Here is a 27,613-nt window from a genome sequence, read left to right as displayed (position 1 = left end):
TCACTGATGGAATTACAGAAGCTAACCCGCCACTTTTCCTCCCACACCCAGGATTCTCCTCTGGTTCTTCTGCAGGGAACGGACGTAGCCATGGATCCTCTCTCAGAGCTGCAAGATGATCTGACCTTGGATGATACCAGCCCAGCTCTGAACCAGTTGAAGCTAGCCTCCATTGATGAGAAGAACTGGCCTTCTGATGAAATGCCAGACTTTCCCAAATCAGGTGAGTGGCACAATGTCTCAGGCAACTGTAGATACCCAGGAGAGGAGGCTCCAGTGGGTAAGGTTGGGCCAAGGAGACCAGTCCTAGAGCATGGCTAGGGATGTAAGTTCCCTGGGGGCAGGCTAGAGAGAATGAGACGGAGAAAGTGCCAGGCCAGCCCCGAGGGTGACTCAGCCCCGAGGGTGATTCTGCCTTTGCCGTGTTCCTCAGATGACTCTAAAAGCAGCTCTCCAGAACCTGTCACACACCTGAAGTGGGATGATCCATACTATGACATTGCCCGGCACCAGATTGTGGAAGTAGCAGGTAAGCATTCCCAGTATGGTACTTCTTCCCTTATATTCTGTGCCCCTGGCTTAGAGAAGCCAGCCTCTTTTGCCACCAGGAAAGGGAACATTTTGTGCCTAGCCTCTGGCCTGCTCTTGAGCATATGGATCTTCCTTATGAGCACGGTGGTTTTGATTGGTATGTACCACTGCTTCCTGACCTATGGTCCATGGTCTCCTGCTGCTGCCACAATGTGGGAGGCATTGAGGCCTAAGAGCTTTGAAGTTAGAAAGTTGAGTTTGATTCAGTTTTGCTCTCTGACCTCCTTTCTCACACTGTTGTTGAGAGGAGTACAGTGATTCTTGCATCCTGGGAGCTAGAGCACAGTGGGCTCCAAATCAGTGGCCTTGTCCTTCCTATCCTGTCTTCCCTTCACTTGCCCTGATCCCTGATATCTACTTTTCCATCAGTCACTGGAGATGCGGATAATGTCACCCCCTTCTGGGGGTTTGGAATGGGCAGAGCCTTTTCAAGATGCACAATACCATGTGACTCCCTGAACCGTCCAGTTTCTAGTGGGTGTGCTGCCCTGCTGAGAATGGGTGCAGGAGCCCTTTGGGTCTCTGCTTCAGGGAGCTCCCTGTGTCCTAAGGCAAGCCCCAGAAGAGACTGGAGCAGGGAAGTAGTGAGCCTCAGTGAGCTGGCTCTTGCTGTCAGGGTCAGAAGAGGCCACAATGTCTAAGGCATTCCCAGGGTGCCTGAGTTTCTGATGCTTACCTTGGTCTGAGTTGGAACCCTTGAATGATCTCTCTTGACCCTGCAGAAGCAAGACAGTTTCTTCCTGGCTTAGTTCTGAGCCTGGGAATCTGAGTAAGGTGTCAGGGTGTCTAATGTCTGCCCTGACAGCCTCCTGACTTGGTAGTCAGTCAGAGGACAGCAGGTGAGGTTGTTCCCCCACTTCTGTGGGTGTCCCCTTGTCTTGCAACAAAACATCACCTTGCAGCATTTTTTGTTTGTTTGTTTGTTTCTCCAGAATGTGGCGAGCCTGAGGGGCCCCAGCCAGGTAGGTGTCAGGTCTGGTTGTCTGTGCTTGGCCCCTCCTGGCTGTGGCCTCTGGCTGTATGAATCAGAAAGGACTCTTGGTGGAGGCAGGTGGGACCAGCTTAATTGCAGCTCCATCCTAGGAATCTGGGAGCTGGTGTTGGCTTTGGAAGCAGGAAATAGCAGAGTTTATGTGAGACATGATGAGGTGGAGACCCAAAACTCAGGAGAGGGGAGCTGTAAGGGCTGTGCCTCGGGAAGCTCCTAGTATAGACAAGCCTTCTTTGAAGAGCCAGTGGTGATGTCTGAACTAGAGTTCAGAGAAAGGACCTGTGTGTAAGGGAGAGTAGGCAATACTCCCAACTCCTCTACAGCCTATGGTTGTCCCTCCCTTCAGTAGCTGCCATGGACCTCAGTCAAATTTGACTTGGTCCCAGTAGGGTCTTTCCAGTGTTGTGCTGGTAACACTAGTCTCTATAGAAGGCAAAGAGACCATTATTTGTAACCTTTTCAGTTTATACAACAGCTGGTTTCAGGCTTCCAACATAATGTCAACTGGCTTGCAAAATGCCTGGCAATAGAAATATTTAACAAGGGACTGGAGAAATGGTTCAGAGGTTAGGAGCACTGGCTGCTCTTCCAGAGGTCCTGAGTTCAATTCCCAGAAACCACATGGTGGCTCATAATGAGATCTGGTGCCCTCTTCTGGTGTGCAGGCATACTTGGAGGCAGAATGTTGTAGACATAATAAATAAATCTTTGAAAAAAATATTTAACAAATGTAAACCGTCTTCATACACCGTGACTTTCTCAGTCCCGACCTTCACCTTAGATGTCCTTGTCCTGCAGGTTGTGGGCAGCGGCACCCAGAAAGCCTGCTGGAGAGGCTCTCCTGCTGCTGGCTAACACCCAGGCTACCTTGAGAGAGCCTGATTGGTATCTGGGGAATGCAGGCTTCTCCTACTCCATCCACCCTCTCCCCAGCACCCAGTGGCCGGCTCTGTCTCTCTAATCCCTTCTGAGAGTAGGGAGGGAGTCCCGGTATGCTTCCTGTAGCAGCCACCCTGCTTGCTTGCAGACTTGGTGATGGGACTTCCATTTCTGAGGAGTCAGAGGATAAGGCCTAGAGCCCTAGGGCTGCTGATTCATCCCATGCATGCCTTCCAACTCCTGACTGATCCTTGGTCCCCTTGCTGTCTTGGCTTTTTTCAGTGTGTGTTACTAGATCAGCCTTATAGTTAGCACTGAGGACTTGCCAGGGCATCCGCCCCCTTTCCTAGAAGCTTACATTCTTACACTGGGCTATGATTCAGTGGTAGAGCTCTCAACCTAGTGCAAGGCCTGAGTTCCAGCCTTAGTACTGGGAAAAATGAAACAATAAAAAGGGACCTAACAGTCCAGTCTTAAAACCAGCTGTAGTCCTCTTTGATCCCCCACCCAGGGCTACCAGGGTGTAAATTTCTTTTCTAGAGAAAATGCACATCTTTGTAACTTTTTGATGAACCAGTGAGTTTATTAGGGTTACTCATAAAGCATGGATGAAGGGTTTCTACACCCCACTTCTGTGGCCAGCTGAGAGGTGGGACAACGCGCTCCTGGCCTGTAGCCTGAACCGCTCACTGACACCTTACATTCCAGGGCTCTAGACTCTACCCTGGCCAGGTGCTCAACTCTTCCAGACGATGAAGGCTGCCTTGTTTGAAGTAGCAGCTTCAAATAAAAACTTCAGCGCCCTCCCCAGGCCCCTCTCACTTCAGCCTTGTACCTGCATTCCAGGCATTCCTTCTGCTTAGATGGAACTAGGCCGGTGATGCTCCCCTTCATGCAGGAGTCCCAGGACTTCTGAACTTCAGATTGTGTGGCTGGGCTGCATTCTATGTCTGTGTCTCTCCCCCTGCTCTGCTGCTTTCCTCCTCTCCCCTCCTCCCCCAACAGAGCCAGTTGGAAGTAAATGAGGGCAGGAACTTAGCTGGGAGTCACCAGCAGCTGCCCCCCCCCCCAAACACTAGCACTTCAGGGTTCAGAGAACTAGTGGCACCCAGACCTGCCTCCCTCCAGGTGTGGTGCGCACATACCTATAATAAATATCAAAGCTGGAAATAGTGGCACACACCTTTAATTCTACTGCTTGGGAGGCAAAGACAGGGGGATCTCTATAGTTCAAGTCCGGCCTGGTCTACATAGTTCCAGGACAGCCAGGGCTACATAATGAGACCCTGTTTTGTAAAAACAAAAACAAAAACAAACAAGCAAAAATACTGAATTCTATCACTCAGTAAGCTGAGGTAGAGGAGCTTCAGATTTAGGCCAGCCTGAGCTCCATATTGATAGCTTGTCTCAAAAACAAAACAAACAACCAAAAACCTATTGCTGATAAGATGCATGCTAACAATTCTGTTTGGAAAAATTCCTTCTCCAACTTCAGGAAACTCAGTGCCCAACACACTCTAATTTGTCACTTAACCATCAAATACAAGTTCAGAAGTGAGGGGCTGGAGAGATGGCTTAGCAGTTAAGAGCACTGACTGCTCTTCCAGAGGTCCTGAGTTCAATTCCCAACAACCACATGGTGGCTCACAGCCATCTCTGATGAGATCTGGTGCCCTCTTCTGGCGAGTAGACATACATGCAGACAGAACACTGTATACATAATAAAAATTGTTAATTAAAAAAACACAAATTCAAGCCAGGTGGTGGTGGCGCCCACCTTTAATCCCAGCACTCGGGAGGCAGAAGCAGGCAGATCTCTGCGTTTGAGGCCAGCCTGCTCTACAACAGCTAGTTCCAGGACAGGCTCTAAAAACTACAGGGAAACCCTGTCTCGAAAAACCAAAAACAAAACAAAACAAAAAAACTCCAAAACCCACAAGTTCAGAAATGAAACTGCATGTCATATGACCTGTGTCTTTGTAAGGGCTATCAACATTTATTACTTGAGATGGGATCTTACTGTTTTACTCAGGCTGGTCTTGAACTGGTCCATACCAGTGACTCTCCCGTCTCAGTCTTCTAAGTAGCTGGGATCATAGGTGTATATCAATACCCCTGGACCAGCACTTACTGAATGCCTGACATGAGCGGGCTGATGCAGAGCTCCTGAGCCATTGGGAGATGGAGCATGGACTGACACAGGAGAGTAGGACTGGTGACAGAGATGGACGGCTGGGAGTGCTGGGAGCTGTGGGAAGAGCTAGCTTAGCTGTTTGGGGGAGGTGGAGACAGTTGTCTGTGTGTTGAGTCCCCCAGGTGGCCAGTTTGGAACAGAACTGTCCAGAGGAAGGTTTGTCTGATACAACAACCTGCATACAAGCTACCAGAGCTTCTGTGGAAGAAGATCTGCATGGTGCAACCCAAGAAGGGAGACCAAGACTCAGAGGCCTGGGAGCCATTTTAAGGATTTTTTTTCCCTTGAGAGAGGATGTCATGAAGCCCAACTTGGCCTTGAATTTACTATGTAGCTGATCCTTGCTTTGAACTCCTGATCTCCTGCTTCCACCTCCCAGTGCTAGTGATACAGTTTAGAGGTCTTACCAGATTGGGTTTTTCCTGCCAGTTAATGAATTAAAGGCAAGAAAATTCTCTAGCACAAGAGGTAGCAGTGGATAAATCTGGACCTCTCCATCTTTCTGCCTACCCGGAGTGTGTTTAACTCCTGGTCTCTCATTAGGTCTCTCATTACATGTGTGTGCTGTCCTGACTGGCTTCCATTTTAAGGAATATTTGCAGGACTAGGTCTACAGATTGTTTATAAGTGGGATTGAGGGGAAAGGCCATGCTGTGAAGGTAGAGTTGGGGGCAGTAGGTGTTTATGGTCCTCCAGAGTTGGATGCTAGGGAAGATTAAGTGGCAAGACAGAGCTTTCTGGGCTTGGTGGACTGGACCTCAGACACTTGCACAAGAAGTTCTTTATTGAACCCTGACCAGGCCCTTTGAACCTAACAAAGCCAGACTGTGCTTTGGGTGGAGACAAGAGGGTGAGGGATTTTCTAGGAGCTGTCAAGGTTGCGAGTCTGCTAGGGTCAGGGCATTTAACCATTATGGATGGGCTGTCATAGAGAAGCTGCCTCCTGCTTTCTTCAGCCTATAGAAGAGTGAGAAGCTTCAGAACACTCTGACTGGAACCAGCCCTTGGGCTCCATTGTAGTTGATTTTTTTTTCTCTTTGGGGACCTGCCAACCAGCTCCCAAATAAATACACGGAGACATATTCTTACTTATGAATGCCTAACCTTATCTTGGCTTGTTTCCAGCCAGCTTTTGTAACTTAAATTTCCCTGTTTCTCTTTAACTACATTTTGCTTTTCTTTATTCTATATATCTTTCTTTACCTCTTACCCTGTGGCTGGCTGGCTTTGTGGGTTGGATGACTGCCCCACCATCTTATTTACCTTCTCCTTCTCTTACTACTCCAGAGCCTTGATTGCTCCTCTTTATTCCCTCTGCTTGCCAGCTCTACCTATCCCTCTCTCCTACCTAGCTATTGGCCATTCGGCTCTTTATTAGACCAACCAAGTGTTTTAGAAAGACACAGCTTCACAGAATTAAACACATGCAATATAAAAGAATGCAACACATCTTTGCATCCTTATGCATCATTATGCAGCATAAACAAATGTAACACATCTTAAACTAGTATTTCACACCATGCCATCATAGACAGAGCAGGATGGTGGGGCTCACCACTGGAGAACAGTCCTTACTGCTGAGATGGAGCACAAGGGCGAACTCCCCACATTTATGCGTGTGTCATCAGCTACTCTCCTGTGTTGCTGTTCTTTGGCCTCTGAGGCAGTGGGGATGAAGTCAGCACAATTTGTTGTCTCTGGAAAAGTGAAGTAGGTTAGGTCATGGGGCGTGCAAACCAGGCCGTATCACCATTGAGCTGACACTGGACGAGTGTCTCATTTGGGGCAATAGCATGTCTAAAGAGCTTTCTGGCTTTGTGACAGCCAGGGCCCAGGCCATCAAGTTAAGTGTTTGGGACAAATACCTCTGAGAGAAAACACCTAGGTGAGATTTTGTCACAGCTTCACAGACTCCCCTGAACTCCATGGTCTTCAAAATATCTCTAATGGGAAAGATACACTTTTAAATTTATTTATTTTTATGCACATTGGTGTTTTACTTGCATGTATGTCTGTGTGAGGGTGTTGGATCCCCTGGAACTGGAGTTGCTATCATGTGGATACTGGGAATTGAACATGGGTCTTGTGGAGGACCAGTCAATGTTCTTAATCACAGAGCCATTTCTCCAGCCCGAAAGATAAGATTTTTTTTTAAAGGAGTATCTAGAGTTCAGTCAGGACCAAGTGTGGTCAACTATTCTAATAATTCTAATAATAAACTCAGAAAGAGTCTTTAGGCAGAATTGTTATTACTAGGGTGGTTTGACCCTACTGTCTAGCAGTCAGACCACTTTCTTCTATAGCCTTGGGTTGGCTGAAAAGCAACCTCTATAAGTTTTCTTTCTTTCTTTCTTTCTTTCTTTCTTTCTTTCTTTCTTTCTTTCTTTTTTTCTTTCTTTCTTGCTTCTTTCCTTTCTTTCTTGCTTTCTTTCTTCCTTTCTCCTTTTTTTTGTTTGTTTTGTTTGTTTTTTGCACAAACAAAGGGTTCTCTGTAGCTTTGGAGTCTGTCCTGGAATTGTAGGCCAGGGCTGTCTCTGCATCCTGAGTGCTGGGATTAAAGGCTTGCACCACCACTGCCTGGCCCTCTATAGGTTTTCTAGGTCCTCGTTGCTTAGTGGTTTGGGGGGTAAACCAGTTGTAGAATGTTTTGTTGGCAAGATAGTGTAGGCATTGATGGATATATTTTTGGTGAATGTGAGGGGCTTTTTTTTTTTTCCAATCTGTTGTAATTCAGGTCACCTTCTTGCCTCAGCACCCCATGGTGGGATTGCAGGTCTATACCAGTAGAACACTTAAAAAAATTCTTAATAAGGTTATGTTTATTTTGTGTGTGTGTATGCACATGTAACTGCAAGCCATGACAAACACATGGGGGTCAAAGCTTAACTTTGAGGACTCATTTCTCTCTTTCTACCATGTAGGTCCCACCATGTGGGATGAAACAGGTCTTCAGATTTGGCAGCAAGTGCCTTAACCCATTGAGCGATCATACTGACTTTCACTATTCATATACACATCAAACCATGTACCTGTTTGGAGAAGGCGTAAGTCACAAAACAGTCCCATACCTGTTTGGAATTATGATTAATAAAATGGTTATTTATTTAAGGGGAAAACTTACAGATCACTGTCCTAGATAACAGTCCTGTGCACGAACAGGAACAGAGTCTAGCAGCCAGAAGTGGGAGCCAGAAGCAAGAGAGCAGGGCTACCGCTGCTTTTTAAAGCAAAAGAGACCACGCCCAAGTGGGCTGGTATCTTAAAGGCTATTGGCTAAAGGAGCAGAAGGAGCTCCCGTAGCCCCTCCCCTTTTTGTTTTTAGTAAGAGAACCCAATACAAAACTATATACACTAGGAACAGATATCAAGTATAAGATTAGAATTACAATCAGCATAAACAATATTAAGCAAAGAACATATGCTAAATGTTTTAATAAACATTCTGTCCTAAGGAGTCTTAAGTCTTGAATTGGAAATGGCTTGGCTAGATCATAAGTAACTATGACTATCTAATCTTCAACCCAATCATAGGCCTGAGAAAGGAGATAATATTACTTGAGGAGGCAGGAAGTGCAATCAAGTAGCTTTCAAAGCTAGCAGTATATGACAGACACAATTAGCTACCTGAGCAATCACCCAAAGTCTCATTTTGCAATGTTGAAGCAACCAACTTTGGCTATGGTCTAGCGTAATTGACAGACCATTTTCAGAGGCAGGAAAATTTTCAAAACCGTCTAATCCTGTCTTGGCAAGATTTGGCAGTCCTGCTTATCCATTTCCAGATATTATATAACTTGTCAGTGGTTGAGGCATTGTCAGTTCCTTGCCCAAAGGCCAGTTTTGCCAAGAAGAAAACAAGCTCCAAGTGGAGTGTCTTTGGTGCTCAACATTCTCTCGGGAATAGATTGGTGCAGATCAGAAGCAATCATGTCTCATGTCAACAGAACCCTAAATTATTTAAACTCCATGTTCCACAGATCCTTGAAGTGGTTGAAGATTACCTATCTAGACAGAATACAATCTCTATGTATCTAAAGAACCTAATTGATCTGATTGTATGTACAACAAACATGAACAACTATTGACCTATAATAATTAATACCTGTATAACTTAGAGAGTAAAACTTCATTTCAGAATATTAAATAATCTGTAAACGAATGTGCAACAAATGAGGACAATGACCTCAAAATGTAAAATGTAAGTAATCTATAAGTATCTTGATCAGAGGTAGGAGTAATATAAAAGTTGTATCAATATACAAAATGTCCTAAACAGAGATAAGAACATACATATATATGATCTGACAGAATAACTTTGCATAGGTGTATAAATAATGTAAACAAAAATAAGAAATATAATTTGAAATTGTATCAGTATATAAAAACCCATACCAATGTAAATTATCCATGAATGATAGCTCACAAGTATTCACTCTATTACCCACTATTACTATCGCCCTTTTTTTTTTTTTGAGCAAACAGAGTTTTCTTCCCAACCCTCTATCTAGTATAAGTAATAATCAGCAACCCCTAAACAGTGTTCCCAACCCTATGGACAAACTTTTTTGGGATGGGGGCATCGTCTTCTAGAATTGCTTACTGCTGTCATGGGGGCGATGTTCTCTTAATGGGATTTTGCAAAATTAAAGTGATGGTTAAGTTTTAAAATTACTGTCTAGTAAAGTTGCAAACAATTTCTGAGCAGTCGATAGATGGGTTTTTTTTTTTTTTTTCAAAGTTCTTATTTGGAGTTCTGGCCAGAATGTCATGAGAAGGTGCACCATTTCAGCAGCTTGTACCCGAAAAAAAAAAGATGCATCATGATGTTATCTCAACTAGGTAGAGTTGTTGCAAAGATAAGAGCAGAACCCTGCCCCAACCCTATATGGCTTTCCTTACCACCTGTATGGTTGTTGCCATTGTGGATGAGCTGTCATTTCTCTATTTTAATAGGTTTCTCCTTTTCAAAGTGAATCTTTATTAATTTTGATGGTATCCATAAATTTTCTTCTCCTGTGGAAACAAGAGAGAAACCCCTTCTCCAACATAGTACATCTCCTGGTTTCCATTGTGAAGTCAAGACATCCTTGAAATATACTGGTTGATTCAATTCAGAAGTTTTTTCCATTTTCCAATGCCTCTCTGCTGCTGATGTTCATTTCCCATTAGCATTAAGAAAATTCAAGGTTAATAAAGCATTATGCAATCTATTTGGGTGTATTTTCCATCCATTTCTGTTTGTGCAGCATATCCTTTATAGTACGATTTGACCTTTCTATAACTGCCTGACCTGTAGGATTATTTGGTATACCTGTAATGTGTTTTATATTATAATAAGCAAAAAAAGCGTTTCACTTTCTTAGCTACATATGCTGGACCATTCTCTGTCTTATTTGTGCAGATATACCATGATGGGCATAACTTCCAATAAATGTGTGATTACTGAATCAGCCTTTTCATGAGCAGTTGCCCATGGAAAACCTGAATACAAGTGTGGTGTACATATTTTAATTTACCAAATTCCGTAAAGTGGAACAGATCCATCTGCCAGATTTCATTCCTTTGAGTGTCCTTTGGGTTACTCCCTGCAGGCAACAATATTTGATTATAGAAAGAGGAAGTAGGACACCTTTTTTTTTTTTTTTTTTTTTCTGGTTTTTCGAGACAGGGTTTCTCTGTGGCTTTGGAGCCTGTCCTGGAACTAGCTCTTGTAGACCAGGCTGGTCTCGAACTCACAGAGATCCGCCTGCCTCTGCCTCCCGAGTGCTGGGATTAAAGGCGTGCGCCACCACCGCCCGGCTAGTAGGACACCTTTTTAATCTCCTTAGCTTGTTGCCATGTAATAGAAAACTCTTTCTTTAAACCTTTGCTAATGACATGATGTTTTTTATGAAATTCAGAGGCCTGCAACATACTTCCAATCAATAATTTATTAATTTCTGCATTACCTTGTGCTAGAGGACCTGGCAGACCCATATGGGATTGGATGTGTGTTATGTATATAAGACAAAGCCTATTCCTGATTATGTCTTGCACCTGGATGAATAATGAAGTCAATTCTGTATCATCTGGTATAAATTCAGCAGCAAGATAACTCTTTCTGCATATTGCAAATCAGTAACTATATTGAGAGGTTCTTTAAAAACCCTTAGTACCATAAGAATAGCATATAACTCTGCCTTCTGAACAGAATTATAAGGGCTTTATTCCACCTTAGTTGATTCTTCTGATTTGTAACCTGCCTTCCCTGATTTATTTGCATCAGTATAAAATATACGGGCTCCAGTTATTGGTACATCATGTACAATTCAGGGAAGAGTCCAAGAAGTCCTCTTGATAAGGTTAAGTCTTTCACTTTTAGGATAATTTCTATTAGTTTCTCCCAAAAAATTAGCACAAGCCCTTTGCTGTGGCTCATTGTCTTCCCATAACTTTTTTATTTCATCAGTAGTAAAAGGCACTATAATCTCTACTGGGTCTATACCTGCTAATTGATGAAGTCTCAATTTATATTTTATAATTAATTCATAAACTTTTTCCACATAAGTTTTTATTTTTTACTTGGTTTATGTGGTAAAAAAGATCCATTCTAAGATAATGTTGTCCCTCTGTACTAAAATTCCTGTAGGAGAAATTCTGGAAGGCAATATAACTAGAATACAATTAACATTTGGATTCACCCTGTCCAAATGTGCCTCCTGTAATTTCTCCTCAACAATTCTCAATTCTTTTTCTGCTTCAGCTGTTAATTCTCGGTACTATTCAAGTCTTTATCACCATCTAAGGTTTTGTTTAAATGAATTATTAGATCAGGTGTTATCCCGACAGCCGGTCATAGACTGGAAATGTCTCCTAATAATCTTTGAAAGTCATTGAGAGTCCGTAACTGGTCTCTCCGAATTTGTGCCTTTTGTGTTCTGCTTTTCTGTAAACCTGTTCTGTAACCTAGGTATTAATAGAATCTCTTCTTTGAATCTTTTCAGGAGCAATTTTTGTAATCCCCATTTAGGCAAGACTTTCTTCTTTAAATATTCTTTCTAAAGTATCTATATTTGAATCAGATAACAAGATGTCATCCATGTAATGGTAGATTATAGATTTAGGAAATTGCTTACAAATTATTTCCAATGGCTGGTTGACAATTGGCACAGGGTGGGGCTATTGAGCATTCCCCGTGGGAGGACGGTCCATTGATATCTTCTAGTAGGCTGAGAATTATTATAAGTAGGGACTGTGAAAGCAAACTTTTCTCTTTCCTTTTCTTGTAAAGGTATAGTGAAGAAACAGTCCTTTAAATCAATAACTATGAGAGGCCATCCCTTTGGTAACAGAGAAGGCAGAGGAATTCCAGATTGTAGAGGACCCATAGGTTGAATAACCTTGTTGATAGCCCTGAGATCTGTCACCATTCTCCATTTTCCAGATTTCATTTTAACAACAAATACAGGAGAATTCCAAGGGCTGGTAGATTCATCTATATGTTGAGCAATTGCTCTTGTACCAGCTGTTCTAAAGCCTTTAACTTTTCCCTCAGCTAGAGGCCACTGCTTAACCCATATTGGTTTCTCAGTTAACCATTTAAAAGGTAGGGCTGTTGGTACCTCTAAAGATTTATCAATTGCTTTGTCTTCTTGTACAGCCCAAATGGCTGGTGTCCATTGTCTGTAGTATCTTCTAATATTTACCTCAGAACCATAAGTTTTGGGGACTGTAGGAATGTTAATCTAGGTATTCCATTGCTGCGATAGGTCACGACCTCACAAATTCACTGCAATATTGGCTATATATGGCCTTAGTCTTCCTATTTGCTCTCTGGCCCTATGCATTCAACCCAAGATAGGGTTCCAGTTCCCAGGAACTGAACATTTACCTCTTGAAGAGGCCAATTCAGATGCCAAGATTCTGGAGTAATGATGCTTACATCCACACGTGTGTCTAATAAGCCTTCAATAAAAGTGCCATTTATACAAACTCTTAGCTTTGGTCTTTGATCATTTATACAAGTCTGCCAAAATACATGTTTCCTCTGTCGTACTGGATTTTTTGACTTATCCTCCACATTTAACCCATCATGCAGACCAGCATTTTTACAGCAGGCATTGGATTTTTTAATTTTCTTGGTGAGACACGTTCTCCATTGTAACTGGGAATGACTGGACCACATTTGTCATGGGGGTCTGCGAGAGGCCCCCCGTGGTGTCTCCCGATGGTATCGGGTTGCCTTGTCTATCATTCATTGACCTACATTCATTCATTCATTGGTCCAATGTCGGCCTTTGCCACGCCTCCTCCATACACCTGAAGGCTGAGTCCTCCTATTTCTGCCATTCCCAGAGGAGGTATTATTCCTAGGAATCCATTGTCTACAATCCCTTCTCAGATATCCCATTCTTCCACAATTAAAATATTTGGTATTTTAATGTCCTCTCCTACCATTGGAAATTGCTTCTCCTACCCACGCTTCAGTACCATAATTGTGTTGACATTCATTGTATGCAAGACCCATTCATCCATGGGTGCTGATCTGCTCTTTACAGGCCCAAGGATCCGTTTGTACTCAATGTGGGCATTATCATAAGCCAAAAATTCAATTATTTTACTTCTAGATGCTGCGTCAATTACCCCTATTTGCACAACCCTAGTTAATCTTTGCAAGAAGTCACTAAAAGGTTCTCTCTGACCCTGTTTAACCTTAAGATATGATTCAAACCTCTTTCCTAGTTCGTGAATCCTGTCCCAAGCCTTTAAAGCGCTGTGCTACATAGGGACAACGTGTGGCCATCATAAAGAGCTTGATCCTTACGATCAGAGTAAGATCCTTTGCTTAGAATTTGATCTAGGGAAATCTCAAGTCCGTTTGCTTTTTCTTATTGCTCTAAAATTCTCACCACCTCTTTAAAAAAGCACCTCCAAAGTAATTGCTGTCCACTTTCTAAGACTGCTGAGATTAAGTGAGCCTGATCTTGAGGCGTTTCTTTGTTACTGAAAGCCCAGGTTTTGACAATCTCCCTAACAAAAGACGAATGTAGTCAGTAAGCTACAATTGTTTGTTTAATTTCTTTTAGATCAGTCATATGTGTGGACTCCCATGTATATTACTTGACAACCATAGGGTACTTGGGGCCAGGTACTTTTTCTGTTGTTATTACTGGAAAGGCAGGCAGAATTCTGGGGAAGCTATTCTGGAGATTTTTATGTACCGATGTGGTTAAATTTTGCCTTTGTACCTTTTGTTCCTGGTCATCAAATTCAATAATTTCCTCATTTTTTTCAATTCTGTTTACCATTACCTTTTGTAATGTCTGGATTCCTGCCCCGTGTTTGCTCTAATGCCCTCATTGAAGATTCCAAGGTATGAAGTCTGTCAAGTAGAGATAATATCTCATCCTTGGACATAATCTTTATAGCATGCATATTACCTTACTGTAGAGACATTCTATCAGTCAGTCTCTCATACCCTTTGACAGAGTCTGATTAAGACAGTCAACAGTGCAGATTCTCTCTAATGTTTCAGCACCCACTGTCATTGATTGGGTTTTATGTGCCAAATCACCTGTTTCCTTCTACAGAGTGCTTAATCTTCTGTTAAATGAAGTCGTATCCTTCTTCAGATTTCTAAACTCTTTCTTGAGAAATGTGGTTTCAGTCTGTAAAGACTGCACCATTTCTAAAAATGCCTCATTCTTAGCCCAATTTCAAACGATTTTTTTTAAGGAAAAAATATTGAGGACAGAACTAATCCCCAGAATTAAGATTAATAATGTAGAAAGGGCATCATAAAAGTCTTATAATACCTCACACATTCTGTAAGTAAAGAGGCTATTGAAACCTTGCACAGTTAGGTTGTCTAACATATTGCCCTTTTAAATTAGCAACTTATGATCTATATTTAAGATATATATTTAATTAGCTGGATTAGGTGCAATAACTGTAACCTGCCAGTAGGTGTCACAGGCCACCTACAAAACTAACCCAGCTGGGCCCGGAGTTGCAGTTCGAGTCACATGACTTAGGTATGAATCTGATTTTAGTGTGAAATGCTAAAAGATATGCTTAGATCAAAAAATAGTTTTTAATAGAAATCACAAACTGTGTGTACCACAGTGGGCCCTGATCTGTCAACAGCCACAGGAGCACAGGGATAACAAGATAACAGCAGGTGCCCAGGAAAGCCCATACCCTTCTGAATTTCCGCACAGTGTGTGGTGGTGGGAGGACTGGAAGCTGCTCTGAGGTGAGTAATGCGATAAGATAAAGCACCACAGCTGATCTGCAGCAAGAAAAGCCACCGCTTTGTGAGAATTCTATATCCAAATGAACTGCTGGCTCCATGCACAGGCCACGGCCGGCCGGCTGAGGGAGGGACTAGCCAGGTGCACTTGGAGCTGGCAGTGGGTAGTAGAGCCAGGGGTTCTAAAACCAAACGTTTTTCATTGTTGACAGATGAAGGTGTAAGTCACAAAACAATCCCACACCAGTTTGGAATTATGATTAATAAAAGGGTTATTTATTTAAGGGGAAAGCTTACAGATCACTGTCCTAGACAACAGTCCTGTGCGTGAACAGGAACAGAGTCTAGCAGCTAGAAGTGGGAGCCGGAAGCAAGAGAGCAAGAACAGGGCTACCGTTGCTTTTTAAAGCAAAAGAGACCACACCCAAGTGGGCTGGTATCTTAAAGGCTGTTGGCTGAAGGAGCGGAAGGGCTCCTGCAGCCATTTATCAGTGCTTCCCTTTGTCCCTGCCTCCCAGCGTCTGAAACCTACTCATTTGCTTCCCGGTGGTTCTCAACCGTCTTAATATAGTTTCTCATGTTGTGGTGATACCCCAACCATAAAATGATTCTTATTGCTACCTCATAACTGTGATTTTGCTGTTGTTATGAATTGTGATATAAATATCTGGTAAGCGGGATGTCTGACCTGTGACACCTGTGCAAAGCTCCTTTGACCCCAAGGGGTGTGGCCCACGGTGGAGTGGCACTGCCTCAGACTCTCAGAGTCATAGGGTAGCTGCCCTTGTCCCAGACCACTCTCACTTAGCCGGTTTTGTGCCATATATCAGTACTTTCTTCCTTTTTGTGGTCATACTTTTATTGCGTGAATATACTTTGTTTTTCCTGACACAGATTATCTTGTATCTCAGGCTAACCTTAAGTGTAGCTAAGGATAAGTTTGAACTTCTGGTCTTCCTGCTTCTATCTCTGAGAGCTGGGATGTCAGATGTAACTATCACCTTTGGTTTATGTGATACTAGGGATCAAACCCAGGGCTTCCTGTATGCTAACCTGAGCAGGCATGCTGTCAGCTGAGTGACATCCCCATACATTTATTTACTGAATGTATTTGTCTCCACAGACATTACCCTTTCAGGGTGATTTTACTTACAAAGAAAGGGTCTCACTACACCTTGCTATCTTGGAACTTGCTTTGGTAGACCAGGCTGGCTCAGACTCACAGTTTTTCTTTCCTCACCTCTGCCTCTCAACTGCTAGATTTAAAGGCACTGTATCTATCCTAAAAGTGATTTTATTACTACTGTTTTGTTTTATTTTAATTTTTTGAGACTATGTCATGTAGCCCACACTGGCCTTGAACATATTAAAATTTGAAAGCCCGTTTTGAAAGGTCTTGAAAGCCTGATCCTCCTGACTCTATCTTCAAAGTGTAGGTTTACAAGTGTCACCATGACTGGGTTAAAAAGCAAGGTTAAAATTTGGGAGAGGGGTGTCCCAGTTCAGTGCGCCTGAAGTAACTGTACCCAGCATGCCCTTGAGTGATGGACATGTGTCCGCCAGGCCCCTGCAGTCACTGGCACAAGCCCTAGGTTGGTATGGTTCAGTTCTCACCAGCTGCGCTCCATCTTCCTCCACACTTAGGTGATGACAAGTACGGGCGGAAGATCATTGTCTTCAGCGCCTGTCGGATGCCCCCCAGCCATCAGCTGGACCACAGCAAGCTCTTGGGGTGAGTACCCTCGGGCGTCAGGTGGGGCTGCTTTATACCATCTGTGGGGAAGAACGCTAGACAAGCAGTCAGACCTAACTTCTAGTCTAAAGACGGTGACCTTGGCAAGTGTCTTAGAGCTTTATTTTCTCAACGTTCAAAGATGATAATGAGGTATGTGGCCTCTTTCCTCACAGGAGTGAGATGGCACACCAGAAAATAATCTTGAAAAGCAAATGCTTTCCAAATATGGACGGTATTCCTGATACAGTCGTGATTCCCTCTCTCTCTCTCTCTCTCTCTCTCTCTCTCTCTCTCTCTCTCTCTCTCTCTCTCTCTCTCTCTCTCTCTCTCTCTCTCTCTCTCTCTCGACAGGTTTCTCTGTGTAGTCTTGACTGTCCTGGAACTAACTCTGTAGAGCAGGCTGGCCTTGAATTTATAAATCCACCTGTCCCTGTCTCTGTCTCCTAAGTGCTGAATTAAAGGTATGCAACACCACTGCTAGGCATAATCATGATTCTTTTTAAAAATAATTCATTCAATTTTATTTTATATGCATTGAGATGAGGGTGTCAGATTCCCAGAATATCCAGCCAGTGCTCTTAACATCTGAGCCATCTCTCCAGAACCATGATTTTTAATCATTTCTATTTATAATCATAAATAACACTATCTTACTTTGTACCAAGTTTGGTTTAATGGCTTCTGTACCTGTGGGACTTCTGCTACCAAATGTGTATGAACTCTCTCCTAGCACAACTCCAAAGGCTGCTTGTCTAGGCCACTGTTGTGTAGCTGTGAAGTCTCCATGACAAGGCAGCTCCTAGAGAAGAAGGCTTTAATTAGGGACTCGCTTACAGGTTTAGAGTTTTTGTCGTCATGGTAGGGAGCATGGCTACACACAGGCAGTCATGGTGCTGTGCTGGAGAAGTAGTTGAGAGCTGCATCCAGATCCAGGCATGTGCCCACACACCACAAACACACACACACACACACACACACACACACACGCGGCCTGGCATGGGCTTTTGAAGCCTCAAAGCCCACCCCTAATGAAACACCTCCTCCAATAAGGACACACCTCCTAGCCCTTCTGATCTTCCTCAAACACTTCCTGGGGGACTTAAGCATTCAAATATATGAACCCATAGGGGCCATTCTCATTCAAACCACTACACTGGCTAACTGTGGCAGACTCTTATCTGGCCTTTAACTATTGCGCCAGCACTGGGTCCATAGCAGGGACCAATGTGCTGTCAAGAGATGTGGGGTATTCCAAGAAAGCAGAGCAGAAATTGCCCTCAGTTTGCTCAGAGTGACCATTTTGTATTTTTTCCTGACCAGTTTAGAGTGCGCTCTAAAATGTGAAACGTGTACACTCCCCACAGCAGCTCCTTAAGGTCCTGAGTATTGTGCTCATGCAGGGTTGTAGTGGTCTCAGGGACAGGCCTGGGGCCTGAGTGTGGAGTTTCTGCTGGCCTCTGCTGAGAGGCTCATTCCTTGTAGTGACCTCTCTTTCCACAGCTCCTTATATGAGCAGCAGTCTTGTTGGCGACATACCACGTGTCCAACTCGGAGTATTCACCGTACAGCTCACCCAAAGAGGCTGAGTCACAAACCCCCACGCTAGCTTTTTTGTTACATTGATGTACAAATAGCAGACTGTGGCTAGGCAGTGGGTCCAGGGAGAGGAGAGCACCTAGTTTCTAGGGCAGTTACTGAGAGAGCTGTGTCTGTCTTGGATCTTCCTTGTGCTCAGAGTCCTGGGCAGTTTGCTGTTGCAGGTCCTCCTCCCCTGCCGCAGTCACTCGTGCACATGCACACCATTTGGTCCCAGTCCCTCCTGAGATCAGACTCCTCGTGGTTCCACTAGTTCTGTCTGTCCTGTTTTCGGTCAGATTACATCAGACTTGGCTTTTCCCCACTCCCCACCCAGATCTAGGGGGTTGAAGTGGAAAAATGCTTGAAGCTTGGAATAAGACCAGTTAAATTTGAGCTCTGACTTTTAACTAGCTGGGTGCTTGGAGGCAGTTCTCACTGAGGTCTATATAAACTCTGAGTTCTCTGTGTCCTCACAGAGTTCTTGTGGGTAATAATGAAATTTCATCATATATATTTTTAGAGTATTACAATATTGAGAGGTTAAAAATATGTAAGTTGTTATGCAGAAAAAAGCACCCCTATAAAACAATGAATTCTCACAGACCTGTCGCCCGGAAAGAAAGCCATTGCCTGCTGCTACATCCACTTTATAGTTTCTTCTCCATTCAGAACTCTATATCCAATTTGATGTTTTTGATGATTCTTTCATCTTCTGGGTATAAAACATTCCTCAAAGACATCCTTTGGGGCTGGAGAGATGGCTCAGTGGTTAAGAGCATTACCTGCTCTTCCAAAGGTCCTGAGTTCAATTCCCAGCAACCACATGGTGGCTCACAACCATCTGTAATGAGGTCTGGTGCCCTCTTCTGGACTACAGGCATACATGCAGACAGAAATTGTATACATAATAAAATAAATAAATATTTTTTAAAAAAAGACATCCTTTGATGTCCTTTTGTTTTTTAGCCCAGACAGTGGCGGTACACGCCTTTAATCCCATCACTTGGGAGGCAGAGGTGGGAAGACCTCTGAGTTCGAGGCCAGCCCAGTCTATTGAGTAAGTTCTCAGACAGCCAGGGTGACAGAGAAACCCTGTCTACAAACAAACAAACAAACAAACAAACAAACCCTCACACCCAAAACCGTATTGTTTAGCTGGACGTGGTAGTGAGTGCTTTAGTTCCAGCACTTGGAAAGCAGAGAGAGGTTGATCTCAGTAAGTTCCAGGTCAGCCTGGTTCCAGGCAGACTGGGTTATACAGTGAAACCCTCAAAACCATGTTATTTACATATAATATGCATATAAAAAAGTAAACCAATCGTGTACTACTTTTTTTTTCTTTTAAGCCAGCTCTCATTTTGTTGGCCAAGCTGACTGTAAACACCTAGGCTTAAGTGATCTATTTGCCTCAGCTTGAGTATCTGGAGCTACATACACTACACTCAGTTTCTGGTGAATTCAATGATGCATGTCTGCAGTTATAGCTCTTGGGGGGCTTATGAAGGAGTACTTGAGTTTCAGGCCAGCCTGAGCTACAGAGTGGGACCTTGTTTCAAAAAACCTAAAAACAAAGCAAAACAGAAACTCCATACCTATCAGTGCCTCGCCCTGCCTCAGGTCTCCAGTTTGCTTTTCCAGTGTCTGCCTCCAGCATGACTGCTGTTCTGATGCCTAACTTCACAGATTAGTCCTGTCTGCAGAAGCATCCCGTGAGATGGTCTATTTATAGATGTCCCATGATTTCTTTAGCCAATCTCCTGATATTGGACAGTTTGCTGACTGCTCAGTTGTTATTTTTTCCCTAATAAAACTCTGGAATGAACAGTCTCCTACTCCCCTCTGTTTCCTTAGGAAATATTCTTTTTTTTTTTTAAAGATGTATTTATTTATTAAGTCTACAGTGGTCTGCCTGGCCTGCAGGCCAGAAGAGGGCACCAGATCTCATTACAGGAGGTTGTAACCCACTATGTGGTTGCTGGGAGTTGAACTTAGGACCTTTGGAAGAACAGGCAATGCTCTTAACCACTAAGCCATCTCTCCAGCCCAGGAAATATTCTTGAACATGCTTTGCCCAGCTTCTGATGGGCACAGCTTCATTGCACTCTGAAGGTCACAGCGTGCATCCATGGCTGAACGTGTCTGCTGTAATCTTTGCTATTCTCCTCATGCAAAATGCCATCTTTTTATAAGATTCATTTATTATGTATACAGTGTTCTGTCTGTATGTCTATAGGCCAGAAGAGGGCACCAGATCTTATTACAGATGGTTGTGAGCCACCTGTGGTTGTGGGAATTGAACTCATGTCCTCCGGAAGAGCAGCCAGTGCTCTTAACTGCTGAGCCATCTCTCCAGCTCCCTGTTGTTTGTTACTTCCAAATTTCCAATGTGTTCAGTGTGTGTGTGTCTGGCTTTGTGGTCCATCAAAAGACTACGGATTGGAACAGCTGACCTTCTGGCCATCCTGTCGTCCTTTCATGGACACAGTAATTTATAGACTGTACCATAGATCACAGATTCTGTAGGTGGCAGAAGTGCAGTCTTGGCATTGGCCGCTTCACCGCTGTGCCACAAACTAAAACCTTGGCCAAGCACCTGACCTCTGCGGATTGCCGTCATTAGTAAAACAGGGTTGACTGAACTTCCGTTGTAATGTGGGAAGAATTAGGTAATGTATTGGAAGTGTTTGGCAAACATTAAAAGCTTTTACCAATAACCAGTGACTGTCCTTGTTACTGACTCAGGGCAATCCTGAGAAAAGTATGTCAAACCCTTTTAACTGCGGAATACACCGCCCAGCTTGGCCCTCAGGTCTACCGATTTTGCTGTCAAAATGAGCGCTGTTTGCATACTTACTTCTCCATTAGGTCCTGCTCCGACCCTCTGCCTTCTTCCAGGAGAGGAGAGACTGTGGATTACACAGGCAAATGACAGCAGGGAGGGTCTGTGGGGAAGGAAGCCGTGATGCAGGTACTGGTTTCTGTTGTGCAAGGACAGATCTGAGCAGGATTTTTATGTGTGTATGATGTTGGGAGTTGAACCTGTGACTCCACCAAGGAGCTGCCCCCAGCCCTGGCCCTTCTCTTGAAGGTACTTGAAGCACACACTGGACCAGTATGTGGAGAGTGACTACACACTGCTGTACCTGCACCACGGCTTGACCAGCGACAACAAGCCCTCTCTCAGCTGGCTACGGGATGCCTACCGGGAATTTGATCGCAAGTGGGTTGGGACATGGGGGTGGGCTCCAGAGCCTAGTGTGGGCGGTTCTGGGCTGACAGCTGTCTGGGTTCTGGGTTGTTCTGGGTTGTTCTGGTCAGGAGCTTATTCCGTGTCAGTACAGGCAGGGTCCCTAACAACCCTGCCCCTCACTCCACCCATTCCCAGCCTTTCCACCTGTCCTGCAGGTACAAGAAAAACATCAAGGCCCTGTATATCGTGCACCCGACCATGTTCATCAAAACCTTGCTTATCCTTTTCAAGCCCCTCATCAGGTGAGCAGGCCACCGGTGTGCACCCTCACACATGAAGCAGATGCCCAGGGTGGCCAGCTTGGGGTGGTGCAGACCAGGTGCATGTCTGCAGGGAAAAGCCAAGGCCCACCATGGGTCCAGCCTGACCCAGATCCTTCCCATTGCCTCCAGTTTCAAGTTTGGCCGGAAGATCTTCTATGTGAATTACCTGAGCGAGCTGAGTGAGCATGTGAAGCTGGAGCAGCTGGGGATCCCTCGCCAAGTGCTCAAGTAAGACATCGGGGTGTGGGGGTGTGCTCGCGTGTGGACCCTGGAGAACCTAGGGGAGTGAGGAAGGCAATGTCAAGATCCAGAGAAAGTAGATAGAGCCAAATCAAGCCCCATTTCTCTCACAAGCCTTTGACTGAATTTCTTTAAAGTGTGTTACATTAAGTGGGGTGGTGTGGGAAGTCCTTCTGTATATGTGTTGCTTTATTGGTTGATGAATAAAGCTGTTTTGGCTAATGGCTTAGGCATATTCCTGGCTAACTTTTATATCTTAAATTAATCCATTTCTATTAATCTGTGTACTGCAACAAGGCTGTGGTAAAGTTCCAGAGACTGTCCTTCAGTAGTTACTCGACCTCGCCTTGACTCCACCTACTCTCTCTATCTCTGTTAAATTGTCCGCCTGGCTTTACTCTGCTAAGCCATTGGCTGAAACAGCTTTACTCATCAGCCAATAGCAATAAAACATATTCATAGCATACAGAGGGGAATCCCACATCAGTGGAGCTGTTTTGAGGATTTATGGTATAATCCATGGAAGATCACACAGTAGCGCCAGGCGGTGGCAGCGCACACCTTTATCCCAGCACTCAGGAGGCAGATGCAGGAGGATCTCTGTGAGTTTGAAGCCAGCTGGTCTACAAGAGCAAGTTCCAGGACAGCCAGGACTGTTACACAGAGAAACTGTGTCTCAGAAAAAGAAAGAAAGGAAAGGAAGAGGAGACGGAGGGAGGGGAGGAAAGGAAAAGAAAATAAAATCACACAGTAAATGCTTAATAGAGTTGACTATAAAACTACAGAACCAGAGGGCCTGACCCTTGTTCCATCTACTCTCCTAGGTATGATGACTTCCTCAAATCCACCCAGAAGAGCCCTGCGACAGCTCCCAAGCCCATGCCACCACGCCCCCCGCTGCCAAACCAGCAGTTTGGGGTCTCACTGCAGCAGTGAGTATGCTGAAGTTGGGCAGGCTGGGGCTGACGGGGGCTGGACCAGCACGCAGAGTCCCAGTTCACCCCTTTGCTCCCACAGCCTCCAGGAGAAAAACCCAGACCAGGAGCCCATTCCCATTGTGCTCAGGGAGACAGTTGCCTACTTGCAGGCTCATGGTGAGTGCTGTGGAGCCCTGGGCTAGTGCCTTCCAAGCCACTCTCTTCCCTGGCTGCCCTTGAGAAAGTCTGAGCAGAGCATAGAAAGCACACTCCCAGTGACCCTTCTTTGAATTCCAAGAATGATCAGGCAAGGAAGTGATCTGTCACCTAGAGCTCGGAGACTCACCAGCCCCTTGTTCCCCAGCTCTCACCACAGAGGGCATCTTTCGGAGGTCGGCCAACACCCAGGTTGTACGGGAAGTGCAGCAGAAATACAACATGGGTAAGTGGGCCAGACCCTAGAGCTTGTCCAGAGTGTATGTGCACAGTGACAGGGTGGGGGGAGAGAATGGGACGTGTTGTAACTGCTGGGCTGTAAGCAAGGGGAGAGAGAGAGAGAGAGAGAGAGAGAGAGAGAGAGAGAGAGAGAGAGAGAGAGAGAGAGAGAGAGAGAGAGGTGTTGTAACTGTGATGGGCCATAAGCAAGGTCCCAGATTCTCTTCTTGCCAGAATTTCCATGTCCTTTGGTGTGGCCGAAGGTCCTGCTTCTGCCTCACTTTCCGGAACTGCAGCCTTGGGTTCAAGGTCATTTAGAGGCAAAGGGGCAAGGAATAATTGTCATGTTTTCCAGTGTCCTCATGCTCTGCAGATGGTCTGAGTCTGTATACTCTTGTTAAGAGGAAGAAAAGAACTGGGCAGTGGTGGCGCACACCTTTAATTCTAGGAGGCAGAGGCAGTCAGGTCTCTGTGAGTTCAAGGCCAGCCTGGTCTACAGAGCAAGTTCCAGGGCAGACTCCAAGGCTACACAGAGAAACCCTGTCTCGAAAAACAAACAAAACAAACAAACAAAAAAGGAAAAAAAGAAAACAAACAAAAAAACCCGAAAAAGGAAGCAAAGGGCAGATGCAATAGGGGGTCCTGGGAAAGGAGCTTGTGCAGCAGACAAAAGGACAAAGTAAGGGGCTTGCTGGCCTCTGGACTGGCCTGGTGTTCTCTCATCCTTTCTTCCGCATGCAGGGCTGCCGGTGGACTTTGACCACTACAACGAGCTGCACTTGCCGGCAGTCATCCTCAAGACCTTCCTTCGGGAGCTTCCTGAGCCCTTGCTGACCTTTGACCTCTACCCCCACGTTGTGGGCTTCCTCAGTGAGTTCTCTCTTTTCCTCCCTAGCTATGCAAATCCTCTGCCAGAGATGGAATTGAGCTCAGGGAGTGTGTATGGCCATACCCACCGTCCCCTGCAGGCTCCGGGGCGTAAGCAGCTCTCAGAAGTCCCATTGGGTTCCCCACTAGTCTCACACCAGGGTTTCCTGAGCTAGCCCTGTGCCCTGTAATCTGGAGCTGCCCTCTTCACAGACATTGATGAAAGCCAGCGAGTGGAGGCCACACAGCAGGCTCTCCACAGCCTGCCAGAGGAGAACTACCAGGTGCTGCGTTTCCTGACTGCCTTCCTGGTACAGGTAAGCTCTGGCCCCTGCTGCTCACCTGGTGTGTGTGTGGGGGGGTCACTGCTTGGATGCTTGGATATGGTTGTTGGGAGTAAGAGGCAGGGCCCTAGATTCTAGTTGTAGCCCCATTTCCTTCCACAGATATCTGCCCATTGTGACCAGAACAAGATGACCAACACTAACCTGGCTGTGGTCTTTGGCCCTAATCTGCTGTGGGCCAAGGACGCTGCTATCACCCTCAAGGCCATTAATCCCATCAACACCTTCACTAAGTTCCTCCTGGATCATCAAGGGGAGTTGTTCCCCAGCACAGACGCCCAGGGGGTCTGAGTGCACCCCCACCAGCCCCTTCTCTGGCAGCCCCAGTTGGACTTGTCCTCCTGGTATTAACCTTATTGGAGTCCAGGGTTCCTGCCTAGGAAGGGGACCCGAAGCCCTGGGAGATGGAAGTTGGCGCTCACTAACTGGGCAGCCCCTCCTCTCCCACTGTCCGGCCCACCTCACCAGCCCTGGAGGCCTCTGTTATCCTCAGACATTTTCTTTGCCTTATACCTCTCACTGCCTCTTTGGTTGCTGGGCTTTCCAGAACTGGGCTTGGCGCCTCTAGGACCGAACCTCAGTAACCCTTTTCTTTTTCCTGCCTGTTTCCCTGGCAACTGTAGAAGACTAAATCACTGCCGGCTGTGCTGGTATGGGGCTGGTCCTCTCTTTCCTGCTTGTTAGGAAATGGGCCAGCTGAGCTCCTTGGCTTGAGCTGGCTCTGCTGGGCACCTCCCTTTCTGGTCAGTTGCTGTGCTTTTTAGAAGTGAATGTTGGCCTGGGTGCAAGTTCCCTATGCTGTCCTTCCTACCGGTAGGGATGACAAGACCAGAGTTGGCTTGTCCCTCCTGCCTCCTGGGTCTGCTCCTCCCAAGTGCTACTGCTCCCAGTGTGTCCTGTTCCCCCATTTCTGCCACACCTGCCGTCTTGGATAACAGGACTGAGACTCGGAACATCTGCTGAAATGGTCCTCTCCACTCCTGGGAGAGCCTTAGCGGCAGGTGTATCAGCAGCACAGCCCTGCTCCTCCGTGCTCTCTCATGTGTGCAGATCCCCAGTGCTTGTGTTGGGTCTTTCTGGTCCATGTCGCGACCAAGCACCAGTGCTCCAGGATCCCTGGTGGCTCTTACTTCCTGCCTGGGTACTCTTGGAGGGCAAGGAGCTCAGAAGCCCCTAAGAGGGGCAGGGGTTTTCCTAATAAATCACCCTGCCAGGAAGATTGAGGGAGTGTGGTGGCTACAGGGCCGTTGTCTCTCAGAAACCCTGAGCCCCAGTGATGACTGGCTGCTTTCATCCCACGCCTAGTGATGGGCAAGTACCTGCAGTGAGCCTGCCCTGCCTGTGCTGCCAGGCAGGCCAGCTCCAGAGATGGCCCTGGGTATTGGGGACCTGCACTGAGCATCTTGAGATGAGAACCGTGTGTCAGGTCTCCGGTGCCTGAAGTGCTGCTCTGTCTATCCCGGCCTCACGCCTGGCCCCGCCCACCTCTTTGTATCAAGTGTTGCTGCACTCCATTTACTGAGGGGCCTTTGGGACCTCTCTAGCCCTGTACCTGCCCTGTCAGTGTGTAGCTGGGGGCGCTCTTACTGTGAATCCAGTGTTCACATTTACCGTGATTTTCTTGGCCCCAATCATGTATTTCACCGTCTGCACTTTTTGTATTTCAATAAAAATGAGAATGGAAATGCCCATCTGGCTGTTTAGGAAGTAAGGCCCTGAAGTTCAGAACCACGTGGGAAGTGTGTTATGACTGAGAAAGAGGGCCTCGGGAAGTCCCCTCCCTAGTCCATCTTAATTTTGTCTGTCATAGTTTTCTTGGGGAAATGTGAACAATGAAAGTCTAAAAAATGATTCTGATTCCAGTCCAGTGGCATACTTCCGTGAGCATGGGGACCCCAAGCAGCTCTATCACAGGGGACTCACCCCAATATGGGGAACTGTAGAGATGGGGTCCCTCCTCCAGTCAGTCTTCAACTATATAAGTCTAGTGCCTTCCAATATCACATGCAACTGGGACAGAATTATATGCAGTGGAGAGTGAGCAGGTGTAGCTTTCCCAGTGAAGATCTATGGCCCCTGCCTACTTCCTTTCAAAAGACCCCAGCCCTCGTCTTTTCATTGTGCGAATTGTTTTTGCCTCCCCCCTTTTACGTAGGTCCCGAGGACAAGCTCAGCTTGTCAGACTTGCGCAGTAAATACTTCACCTTTGCAGCCGCCTCTCTATTGTGTTGAAGGTCTCATGCATGTGGCAACAGCTGCTCTGATGAAATAAGGGCTGGGAGCTCGAGAGAGCAGGTAAGAGCACCTGGTGCTCTTCCAGCAGGGACTCAGCAGCTCCAATTTTTCTTCTGGCCTCTGTGGGCTCCACACATTCTACATATGCATCCATACATATCAGGATTTTTTTCAAAGATAAGAGCTATATTTTGCCTGGAAGACCGCACTCCATGATATTCTGTATTCCCCTTCCTTATTCTGAGTAGGCCCAAAGGCCTGCTTTCTGATCATTTTTTAGGCAGAGAAGTAAGTACCAGGTTGCCATCCATGTTTTGTACCTGTAGCATTCCAACTGCTCACTGTGTGTTTTACTGTGGGACCAGGGCTTTCTCTCCCAGTTGATTGAAAAGGATCGGGGTGGCTTTTACAGACACATTAGGGCTTGAATTTTTGTTTGGTGTTTCTGATAGGGTCTGTGTGGCCCTGGTTGTCCTGGAACGATGTTGACCAGGCTGGCCTCAAACTCCAGAGATCTCTCGCCCTAGAGCTTCAGTCTTGATTTTCTTACCTGCTCTTATTGGTGAGATTCAGGATTGGTCCCATGTGGGACTATGTATATTTATCAAAAACTGGTTCCTGAGGACCAGAAATAGTGTCTGTGATAAAAGTGACCAGAGGATTACCCCAGCCTCAGCTGTGATTCAGTTTTCATTTCCTTTCCTCCACCTCCCCAACCCTGACTCTTGGCCTGGGAAGCTAGACTCTCTCCACTGCCACCTGGCCACACAGGATATGAATTCTGTTCTCCTTCCCTCTCGAGTCGACTTTGCTTAGTTTTAAAGGTTGGGATGGTCACTTTCAGACGGGGGTGGTAGCTGTGG

General features: G+C 45.6%; 1 protein-coding gene across 1 annotated transcript; it reads left to right on the top strand.

Moving 5' to 3' along the window:
• Positions 1-88: 88 nt before the first annotated feature.
• Positions 89-26,204, top strand: Arhgap1 (Rho GTPase activating protein 1). Its single transcript, XM_038329879.1, has 12 exons — positions 89-223; positions 434-529; positions 16,531-16,618; positions 21,288-21,419; positions 21,605-21,691; positions 21,842-21,940; positions 22,777-22,884; positions 22,970-23,046; positions 23,234-23,311; positions 24,046-24,174; positions 24,385-24,488; positions 24,618-26,204. The coding sequence occupies exons 1-12, from the start codon at positions 91-93 to the stop codon at positions 24,804-24,806; spliced, it is 1,320 nt and encodes a 439-aa protein (XP_038185807.1). The 5' UTR covers positions 89-90; the 3' UTR covers positions 24,807-26,204.
• The last annotated feature ends 1,409 nt before the right edge of the window (positions 26,205-27,613 follow it).

Source organism: Arvicola amphibius, chromosome 5 (genome assembly GCF_903992535.2).
Source record: "Arvicola amphibius chromosome 5, mArvAmp1.2, whole genome shotgun sequence".
Lineage (NCBI taxonomy): Eukaryota > Metazoa > Chordata > Mammalia > Rodentia > Cricetidae > Arvicola > Arvicola amphibius.
Note: the sequence above shows the minus strand (reverse complement) of the source record. Positions and strands in the feature narration are given on the sequence as shown.

Coding starts and splice junctions, on each gene's coding strand:
- Arhgap1 (XM_038329879.1), top strand. CDS start 91: ATGGATCCTCTCTCAGAGCTGCAAGATGATCTGACCTTGGATGATACC. Junction 22,885..22,969: donor TTTGGGGTCTCACTGCAGCA/GTGAGTATGCTG, acceptor TTGCTCCCACAG/CCTCCAGGAGAAAAACCCAG. Junction 24,489..24,617: donor TGACTGCCTTCCTGGTACAG/GTAAGCTCTGGC, acceptor TTCCTTCCACAG/ATATCTGCCCATTGTGACCA.